The sequence below is a fragment of the Cryptotermes secundus genome, unplaced genomic scaffold (assembly GCF_002891405.2).
Source record: "Cryptotermes secundus unplaced genomic scaffold, Csec_1.0 scaffold1025, whole genome shotgun sequence".
Classification (NCBI taxonomy): Eukaryota; Metazoa; Arthropoda; class Insecta; order Blattodea; family Kalotermitidae; genus Cryptotermes; species Cryptotermes secundus.
The window spans coordinates 1798126-1809831 of NW_019730118.1; the positions used below are offsets into that span (position 1 = coordinate 1798126).

An 11706-nucleotide genomic window follows, 5' to 3' on the forward strand; every position below is an offset into this window, starting at 1 on the left:
TAAAAATGTGTGGTCACTCCTGGGGTTAAGCCTCGTCGTTACAGAGGAAAACTGTCTCTCTTCTTATACCATCGTTTGGTGGAAACGCTGTAATCCACTTTGCAGTACTTACAGCTGTATGCTTTAATTAATCCACTCCTCTACCCCTTCTCTGCTGGGTTCTACCGCCAAATGAAACGGATTAATTAATACACGTGTTAACAGATTAATCTTCAAGTAGGACTGAAGCTTTTGAAACACCGGAAGGACGCTGTAGATAATTCAGGACTGATATGTATGCTCTGTAGATTAGTGGTTTCATATCTTGCCAGCGCAAGACCAGTATTTCAAAACAAAGAAAAATATTTGTACAACGCATTTCGAAATTACGTACACATTTTCACGTTTCACACATGTCTAAGTATTTAGTTCGAACACAGAATATATTACACATGTGCATCACACTGACTTTGAGTACTTACGTCTTCACACTATGACATGAAGACATACTTGGCAGTGGAAGTATAGCTCCACCATTCTTGTTCTCGGTAGTAGATGGAGATGAGTGGTCAGTATCACGCCCCAGCAGCTTTACCCCCGTGGAAGCAGCCACGGTACCCATTGGATAGGAGACTAAGTGGGTCCCTGAGCCGGTCTGGGCGCAATAGGGAAGAGAGAAATCTTGCCCCTCCAAGGAATCAAACACCGGAAGTCCAACCCGTAGCTACGCCGACTATTCAGTACTGCGAGTTTCATTTGTTTCTTGTCCTATCTCTCCTTCTTTCCTCACTTCCTGTCCGGTTATGTCTCACATACCTCCACATTTCCTCATGACTCAAGGTATGCGGGTTCAAACCCGGCGGAGGTCGTGGAATTTTTAAGGGCGGAAAAATTCAGGGAACAATTCCTCCGGGAGGGACTTTAAGCCGTGGGTCCCGTGTCGTAGATTTACGGCACGTAAAAGATCCTCATGTCTCTAGGAGACATCTGAGCAAAATTAGGCAACAATTTCCCGCCCAAGTAGTTTCCAATGCCTCTGGTAGAGGGGGGAAATATCAGGTACCGAGGGCCGACCTCGTTGGCTGAACGGGGCTGATAGCATGCACCAGTACCGGTAGGGTATGGAGACAGTAGTAATTAAAGGGGGACGCACAATGGACCAATAACTGGTCTAAGTGCATGGGGAAACCCACCCTCTCTAATAATAANATGGACATTTGGTAGCACTCCTTGGATAAGGGATCGCCCGGCCACGAGGCCTCTACTTACAAAGGATAAAAAAAAACAATCACGCATATATATATAATTAATGGGATTCGATCCCACGATCCTACTGTCCTAGCGGTATAAGAGAGCATACGCCTTAGACCTGCCATCATTAAAAAGTGGTTCGACTCCCGCTAGGGGTAAGAGATTTTTCTCTACTTCACAGTGTCCAGATCAGACCTGGGGTCCACCCAGCCTCCTATCCAATGGGTACAAGGGGCCACTTTCTCGGAGGTAAATCGTCCAGGGCGTGAGGCTGACCACTCACCTCCACCTAGTACACGGATTGGTACTTCTTCATGGCGTGGCACTTAATTAATTGGCACAGGGACAGTTCTGCCATACCTGATTGAGTGTAACATTAGAAATATTACCCTGTGAAAGTCGGGGTGGGGTTCATGGCTCTGTGTAATGCATATGTAGTGTAATTAGCTCTCCGACAACAGAACTTATGTCTGCAGGAAATAGATATCCGGACCAATGATGGGTGAAAAACTATGAAGTACGTTGGTTCAGTCCTTTTCACTCATTAGCCATCATCGTTCTTGGTTATGTATATATTACACCGTTGTGTTATAATTTAAGACATCAAAACAGAACCAAGTACTATGTCCGGACTTTTTGCTACAACACCCGCCAATGCACAGTTTACTGAAGGAAAGAGACGCCAACTGTCTAGAAAATGTGGCAGCCTCGACGTCTCACAACCCTGAGCCTCCACGGCCTGTTACAGGGGTAGTTTTACGTTTTTAGTTGTACCTTACAGAAATAGGGGGCACGCGGTAGTGTAGTTGGTTGAGGCACTATGCTACAAGCAGGAAGATCGCGGGTTCAAGTCCCGATAAGGTCACTGGATTTTTTTCAATTGACCTAATCCTTCCTGCAGCACTATGGCCCTGGGGTTCACTCAGCCTCTAACAGAAATGAGTACCTGGAATTAATTAAATAATTTTCCTGGGGAGTAAAGCGCGGCAGGCGCGTAAGGCTGACAACTTTATCGCCATCTTTGAGCCGATTTTCTAGATAATGTGGGACCCTCAACGTCTCAGAACCCTATGGGCCTCAGAGGCCTGTTACAGGGATAGCTTTACCATTACAGGTCACTTCATCTCTCTTCCGTCCAATTATTCTCTTAAACTCCCTGTTCTCAAACACCCTCAGTCTACNTAGAGAAATGAGGTAACAAAGCAACTGTGAAAATTATATAAACACAGTTTTCTTAATCTTCTTCTATTCTAAGGGTGATTAAGGTAGCAGGGTCACTTACAACGTAGGAACTTAAGAACTTCAAACCATGGGACTTCTTTCCGTGGCAAGTTTATAGTTTCAGATGAGAGGAAAACGTGAACACCGGTCATGAAAGAAATATGAAATGAGGGCCTGGATTGAATTCATCTGGCTCAAGACACAGAATAAGGTGAAATTCTTGTGAACACAATAATGAAACTTCTGGTCCCATAGAAGGCAGGGAATTTCACGTCTAGCTGGGCAACTACTATTGTCTTCTGGAGGGCTATACTATTTGGAATTCGTTGATTTGTTCGCTATTCTTCACCTAATGTTATTAACACGATCAAACGGAGAGGGAGAAGAGTGAGGAAAATGAGAAATGCATACATTTCCAGTATAACCCCCCCCCCAACAAAGGAGAGAGTTTAAGAGGCCAGTGCATATATAGGGATATCTTATTGGAATGACTCTTGTAAAAACAATGTGAAATTTCGGACTGGAGCGAACGCTTTGGCTTCTTTTTTTGCGTAATTTTGAGCATATGGTACAGTTCCCTCGTTTTTTCTAAAGCCAAGTAATTTCTGGAGCAGATGAATGTCCTTAAAATTTTTACGAAGGACACTGCACCATGGACGTAGCCAGTCAGATTAAGGATAGAACTAACTATAAGGTTAGGAAAATCAGACTTAATTTCCCCTATTTTGTTGTCTCATACTTTGAGATAGGTCCATATACCAGAATATTTACTATACACACAGAATAATGCATTAGTCGTTTAATAAATGTGTAAAATGGAAGCTTAAATTTCACTTATATTGCCTTACCCTACCTTCAAAGAGTGACCTGCATAAGCTCTTTGGGAGATACACAAAGCTCAGTTGTTTTATTGCGTTATTTACTTAAATAATGGGAACAGCTCAATGAATTTCATCACTTCCACCACAAATCGTGTCAAAACATATATTTATTCTAGCCAACAAAATAAAAACAATCTCTTTACTTTCCAGAAGCCCTTACTTTTACCCTCATAATATTCTGGTCACGTATCCCACATTTTGACCCCGAAATAGGAGGCTGTGGTGATAAACTGACGGAAGAAATAGGGCGGGAGAAGTATTTAAAATGCTGCTTGCAGCTTGGCAGCCTTTTAACTGAGAATGATTCAGAGTCACAGAGTGTGCAGTCAATAGACACTTCACCGTGGAGACAGGCTGGGGGACACACGCAAACAGTGAAGCAGGAACGGGTCTTCAATAGCCATTATGGCATCGCACATCTCTGCTAACTCTATGGAGCAGAGCGCTTCTACGGAAGGCGATAATCCGATAGACATTTAAGAAATGAACCCAAAGGTTCATAGCCAGGTACGCCAATGCCCGCCACTGGACACTATCATCAGGAAGATGAACCAAATGCAGCATCTCACATCCTATATAAGTCAATTTTCTGTTAAGATTTGAAGTTTTTATGGTGACTATGAAGAATTCCGTCTTCTTGAATGTGGCGCCTTGCAGATATAATGTGAACCGACGTTTCGAAGGCATGTATCGCCTCCATCTTCAGTGTAGAAAAATCCGCGAGCGAGGAACCAGCATGAGCAGGTGGCTGCAACTGATGCAAGCGGCAATGTGTTTACCGAATCGTTGCCTAGAAAAGGGTCTATACGTCACAATATATTGCTATAACGTATATATGCAATGACTTAGTAACTTGCTAATTGAGAGTAATTTTTCAATTGGTTGGATAAAGAGCAGCGCGGATGTTTGTTCATCCTCCTGCTCTACGCGTACAGAGGCGTAATGTTGTCATGTTCTATTAACGGAGAACCAAAGTTTGTGAACAGCAAGGTCACATAATGGTAAGAGGAACTCTTTTGATAATATAAAATTTAAAAGGAACTAGAAGTTCATGTAAGTCCACGAAACTGAAGCTCCTCATTCATATTGGATGCGGACTGCTAAGAGGGTCTGAACTAACGGTGGAAGTGGAAGGTCACGATACTGGACTGTGGGAACTTCACAATTTCAAACAATTCTCCAATTAATTATTTATAAATTTGCATGCTACTGTAATTCTACCTATACTCTTCGTGTTTCCAGAAAAATTAAAGATTTCAATAGGCTACTGGACTGCTATTTGAACGAAACCCTGACTTTAGAAGCAACTGCAGAATTTCATGGTGTTTTTCAGTCCCTCCAGGCGAATGCCGTGTTAGGAATTCCAAATGCGCCATAAGTGAATCATCCCTAATTCTTACATACTCGTCACAGTCCCCTCTAATTAGATGCTATATAACCTCTACGTTGAAACAGTGTCGTTATATAAACCACGAATAAATAAATCAAGATGGCAAATTGCAGTTGATAGTTAGCACTATCGCTTCGTATTTGGAAATTTCATGTTCGATTTTCGGTTCAAACATCAGCTTCATCGATTAAAACCTTCCCAATTCTTCTATGCTTCCCATTCATATTCATCCGATTCATTAGGAACAATGTTGCCAAATAAGTAAAGAATCGATGAATCTATAAGCGAGGATAAATCGAAAGAAAAATCAGACGCTTTCAGTTTGAATCATTCGTGTAGGACAGGGATCTCCTGCCTCTGAGCGCACTGGTCACGGTTGCGAAGGGCATGAGCGCGATCAGCTGGAAAGACTCATCACAGAATTTCATGATCAAATGAAGGAGGGTGCCATGGTGTGCGCTTGGGAAAGATGGGAAATAATACATAATTTTGGTCAGAAACTCTGAAGAAAGAAAGTATCACTAGGAATATATAAGCGTACATGGGAGTATATATATATATATAACTTGTAAAATATACTTGGAAAATTGGGTAGAAGATTGTTCACAATTCGTATGGCTGGGGTTAGGGACCGATGTCTAACTCCTGTGAATATGGCAATGATCTATTTGAGAATCTCGCAACGCTGTTTGTAAAGAGTAACACTTTCTGGAGTACAACGCCGTTTTGTTGGTTGAAACTCAACAGACGTTTCGGAGGGACGCGTCTCTTCTAACCACAGGATCGAAGAATATGCTAAGCAAAAAACTAGGATGAAGCAAGTAACAATTGCTTCAGCCCTATAGATGAAGGCGAAATTTTCATCCGAAATATCCTTCCTGACCTGCCACTTTCGAGTGTCAGCTGGGACAACGGCCATCCTGACCGAGGGATGTTATCTCAGATTAGGCCCTAAGAGCTTCCTTTAACATTACAGTTCACTATGCATCCCACCATCTCAAGCTGCGTAGCTTCAGCTCTTCATTGCGTTGTCAAATCACATATAAAAACGAGAATTATCGATTATTTGTGTTGTACGAGAAAGACGACAGTGTTAACATAGAACTACCAAATTCCAACATTTTAACTAATGATACATAAAATGCACATTACTGAAGAGATAACACGTAAAGTTATTCCTGTAACAGGCCTCACAGGCCCACAAGATTGTGGGACGTCGAGGCTCCCAAATTTTCTACACAATCGGCTCACAGATTACAAAGAAAAACACCTCCAGGCATGCTAAAATTCTCAGGAGTAATAGCCATACATACATATGCCTTTATATGGATCCGAATGCCTCACGTTGGTCAAAGAAGAAATCAGAAGATGGAGAAAGTAGACATGTTTTTTTCTCAAAGGAGTATCAGAGTACAGAAATACCATAAATGTAATTCAAGATAATACAGAACAACAGCAAGTACAGATACCAACGCTATAAGAAACAAGAAGCTCTGGGAAGAACTAATGGACTACTTTCCTTCGATAGGACATGGACCGCATAGAAAACGATGCTTCCAACAATTCTTCGTTGCCGAAGGGAACGTCTGTACCGAGTTGTAATTTGGCAAACTCAGAGAGACCCATGGACACACGAGTCCAACAGTTCTTCTGTTGTGTGTATTCTTTGTCGTGGGATGCTGTTTACCGAGCTGTTGCCTAGCAATAAAACGGGGGATACATTTTACCGAGTCTTTGTTAGCAACGGTAGAAGGGATACACATACAGACACACAGACTGATGGGAGGGATTCATGAAGTACGCCGCTGGAATGGGCTCAGTTGCCATAGTACATATACCAAGTTTCATGAAGATTGAGTGAGGTATTCAAAGGTTAACAGGGGGCATTAACAGACATACAGAGAGCATGGAGACTGCATTAGTCTGCTTTAGGAAAACAGGCTAAAAGCTATCAATAATGTGGCTAAAATATTAGGAGCCTAATTACAATGATTCTGTCAAACTATATCAAAGGATTAGAAGCTGGCAGGAAGTCCGACAAAAAGATGGAAGGAAAGAAATTGTCCTTCTGAAGTGAAAGTAAATTATCGGGAATGTTTTGTGGGGGAAATATCAAAGTATGATTAACGTTCATTACAATCTTACGCATTCTCTAATCACTGTTGAAATTTCAACAAGCACTCCACCAGCATTCTCTACAGAACACACCATTCAGCGTTTCTGGGAACAGAATTCATGTCACCATTTACACTCAGGTTATATAAGATAAGATTGTTACGATTAAACTTGCAGGATGCGTGAACGAAGTGACAGTAGCACTAACATTTTACTAGGCGAGTACGAGAGGCTGCTACATCACAGTGCTGCCACCTACCTTAGCGACATCCGTTTTCTCGTCCCCGTCTACAGTTTGCTGCGCACGCGTCACTGTCTGTGCCTGCTGTGACGTAGGCGTCTGTAGAGACGACGATATAGATGATGATGATGACGTCGTCGGTGGAAATTTTCGGTCTGCAGCGACATCGGGCGGCGTTTTTATGAACTCGATTCGTCCTCCCTCGACGCATATGTTGGGGGTAAGTGGGTATGTCGGTAGAGGCGGCGGCGCCGGGTAGCTGGGAGGATCCAGAGGCAGTGCCGAGGACGTCGCTAGGATCGCTGCCGACGCCGGTTTGTTCTCGTACGCTAGGATCTGTGTTCTGTCTTCACATACAGGGTGGATCTGCCTGTGAAACAGAGACCTGAGGTTTTCAAGGTGACCTCGTCAACTGCAGACTGTGTCGAAATGACAAGACTTAAAGAAATTGTTGTTTTGTGTGTGTGTGTGTGTAAGAAACTTCACAGAAAGAATAATTTCATTCTTAACTCCTTTCCCTAAAATCGGACGTACCTTCAAGATTTTGGTAGTGCTACAAGGTTAAAGGCCTCATAGCTTTAAACAGACAAGGCTACTTGAGCAAGTGAATATAACAGAACCTCGAAATATTCCTTAAAAGTTAAGACATTCTGCTATAGAACTTGAATAGTAAACGTTAAACGTATGACCTTGGGGAAGAGTAAAAATGGATGTTCTTCGGAAAATTCCTTCTTGGCAAAAGAACATGACCAATGTAGTGTTGACTTAATTTAGTACTACTGGCTTGTACAAACACTTTGCCTTCACTTTGTTCAAAAATATTATAATTTAATCTGTGTCGCAGTTAACTGCGTTTAAACTTTGTTCTCTCTTATTTATTTGACCGCAGCCAATATATGTATATACAGATACGCTGTTTTCGTATATTACACAAGATTTCCTAAGTACATAAAGATTTTATAAGGACAGATTAAACATATCACTAACTACCAATAGAACCTCCGTCGAGTGTAACAATATATATTCTTGTCACCATTTCCTCACATCCGCCTTACATGTTTCGGCTCACAAAGAGCCATCATCAGAGGCATCCACAACAAAAATATGGAAACACTTGCACTGCTCAACAATCACAATATACAGTTTTTTGTGGAAGATGTTACACGTATCGGAGCGTAAAACACAACAACATCTAGTACCCCGAGTGCGGGTATCCCACTTGCATTTAAAAAATCACCCACAAAGCGGGTCGTTAATGTTAAAATTAAAGTTAAAACCGTCCAAGTAAAATATTCAGGTTCCTCTTAGTGGATTGTCCCAATGGGGGAGGCGTCAGCACGAGGTTGCGTGGGCTTGTGGTCGGCTGTGTCCGACGCGTAGTGTATTGTGTAGTNAAATAATAGTCCAGGGCCGCACTTCAGAATGGAAATATACATTAGATTTTGATACAAGGAAATTTAATTCTATTTATTATTTAGGAATAATTTCATTATAATTACCTAAAGTCACATATCTTACAGTTTTAAAAAGCAAGAGAATGCCATTTTTGAGAAGTATCAAACAGCTTTTCAATATGTAAAAAGAGAGATTACACAAGAAATTATGTTAGAAATAACAAAACATTGAATTTCCTGCAGCCTGCTAATTTATGTCTGCGTGAGACTTCTTGTCTTCTGGTCTGTTGCAAAATTGTTTTTACAAAAAATATTTCTAGTAAAATTTTAATATTGATTTTAATATCAATTAGCTCTAAAAGTTGAGGGGCCGCATGTTTGACACGGCTGCTCTAGGACAAGGGGCGGTATGGTCACCCGCACCCAGAAAGTTCAGTTCAGGTGTTACAAATAACACGATCCTTCGTGAAGTCTTATTTTATTACAGGTAGAACAGGACTATAAATGGCACTTTAACCGATACGTTTTAAGAGAAAACCAATATTTTGGTAATCAGTGATAAATAAAGCTGCTATTTCAACTTACGTAGCTCTAGATTCAGAATAAAGCTGGTCTTAACACTCTGAAAGCACAATCAGAATGTAAAATACTGTAACCATATTTCTTATTAATGAAGTTGTTTGTGAATTCTACTAACTCCTAAGGTACGTTCTTTTAGCGAGAGAATTTTGTAGATGTCTATAATCATATGCAACTGTAGAATTTTTCCGCGATCGTCCTGATCCGCCAGTCATTTCGATATAACACCATCGGATCCCAAGCACAAGCAACTGTCAGCAGTCTAGAACAATTAATTCCTTCCACAACTGAGGACAAGAGACTTGAATTTGTAATGAACGTGAATATCGACGTTCTTTTGTGAAAATACATTAGTTTTCTCAATTCATTTCCTGGAATCAAACCCTATACACCTCCATAAATGAAAATGATTCTTTCGTACAGCTCAAGGCAGATGACCAGTGGTTCCTGCACTGCTGGGGCGCCTAACTGTGGCCGTGGCTGTAATAGTGAGGGAAGGCAAGCAGACGAAACCATAGTACTTCCTTGGCTACCCTCTTCCCCGCAAGTCATATCAGACCGCAGAGCAGCATGAATACAGGAGCAATATCAATATATTGAAAAAAATATAACGAAAGTTACAGATTATTCATTGACGTGAGGAAGTGCCGACATTTACCTAGGCGAAGCGGCGGTCCGAGATGGTTTGTTGTCAGCAGCATCACCCTGTAGCGTGGGCTCCGCCTTGCCCTGCCCCACGCGACGCCCACTGGATGCCCTGCAACAAACACATTTGCGTCACACCCGTTGCCAGGTGACCGTAGACTTGGGGTTCAGTATCGGTCGATTAGGAGGAGGACCAGTAATTGCAATCACTACTTTTGGGACAGTCACTGTATAACGTTAGGAAGAGGTTCACACGTCGCAGCGGGAGTACCAAGTCCGACCGCACAACAGGGGTCCTAGGTTCCTAAACTTGTTTATCATAGGAAGAGGAGTGAGGAAAGCTTGTGTTCCAGGTTACAGTTTCTGACGTTTTCAATACTTAACGACACTTTCAGTTGCAGGTATTACACAGCTTCGACTGAGATGGTAAGACGATCACTACTGCCGAAGAGACAGAACAGACAGACGGTTGAATGTTATAGCAACTGAGATGGGCAGGCAGGCAACATGCAGAAGATAAGATTCTTGCCCTACTATTCCAGATGCCAATTATAAAGTGAGTAAATGCAAAAATAAAATAGAAGCACACAAACAAAATAAAAAACAACAACAATAATAATAATAATAATAATAATAATAATAATAATAATAAATGTATATGTATTGAAAAGACACATGTCAAGATTATACGAGTACATATTTTGATACGTCCGCTATAAGCCACAGTTTTGGAGCCAGGATAGATGACCGTTGTGAGGTAAAGGCTCAGTAAACACGTCTCCTTGGCAACGAACATGCACATGCAACCACAGAAGAGCGACTAANCACTTAAATATACTGTGGTCCATAGAAAGCCATTGCCTTGTGTGTAAATTGCAACTTTAACAGCCTCCTACTGATACATGTAATAAACTCCACCATACTTCTTACATTCGTGTACGAGAGTAATCTTAACGTGTGTAGGGGCCTGTAAAAGCAATGGTACTCGTGTAACACACACACACACACACACACACACGAGTTGGTTTACGATTGACTACAGGCCCATGCGATTGTAGGGATTCGCAGTGGACGTAGTTCGCTCGGTGTGTGACAGATGGCAGTAATCGTCAGAGGGCCTCGACGTATACATACTTTGTTTCTATAGCCTTTCTTCCTTTCATTTTTTCTTTCGTTCCTGTTTTCTTTCCCCCCACCCCAACGAAATTGTGGTGATGTACAGGTTCAGGTGACCCCAACTGGAACCTATAGTCATAACCGTGTTTAGCGTATAATTTCAAGGAAGCCTTTTTAATAATATGCAAAATATTTTAGGGTGCGACTCAACGACTGCCTTCAAGTGACCAAAACCGTGACAGGAGGGATATTTAGTATGTTTATGGTACTGCTCTAGCAATACGCTCGAGGAACTGGGGAAATCTATGCAAAATCTCAAGTCACGAGAGCCAATAACCGTGCCGATATTCGAACTAGTTGCCTCGCGAATGAGAAGCAGAAGTGCTGGTCAAAATATGAAGAGGCTTCGTTGTTTCAGAAAGAGTTTTCGTAATTTTCTTACATCCAGCATTACGAAACTGCAGATCAACCCCCGTATCAATGAATAATCATGATTCTCATTCCACAAAAACGTAAGGCGGTACGGGAGAAAGAAACTATCATAATTTCATGTCTCTGTCTGTGGAGTTGCTGCTGGTGTGAATGCAATCGCTTGAACATTCCGACAGTTTCCTTCAATGCTAAATGCCTGTCTTGCCTTTCAAAATGAATTAAGTGCACTACAATCTGTAATTTGATAAGTTAGAATGTTGCTATGATTTATGACTGAACATATGATTCGCTTAACCCATGGCTCTACACCCCCCTTGGGGGTGATAATTTTACAGACGGCAGGACTCCTTGTACGGGTGATCAGCTCGTCGCAAGGCCTCTACCTAAACACAGGACAACACAAACAGAGAATAAACACATACACACACCAAACATCCATGCCTTGTGTGGGATTCGAACCCA

The 11706-nt window shown here is 41.8% G+C and overlaps 1 protein-coding gene across 2 annotated transcripts in view; it reads right to left on the reverse strand.

Annotated features, from left to right (window-relative positions):
• LOC111866279 overlaps window positions 1-11706 on the reverse strand; it is a 658988-nt gene that overhangs the window by 412755 nt on the left and 234527 nt on the right. Inside the window, exons 2-3 of one of the 2 annotated variants that reach the window (XM_023855074.2) lie at window positions 9710-9808; window positions 7097-7448 (exon numbers count right to left, since the gene is read on the reverse strand). In XM_023855074.2, coding sequence (XP_023710842.1) covers window positions 7097-7448; window positions 9710-9808 — 451 coding nt within the window. The remainder of the gene's footprint in view (window positions 1-7096; window positions 7449-9709; window positions 9809-11706) is intronic. The other variant, XM_023855075.2, reaches the window with a different exon arrangement.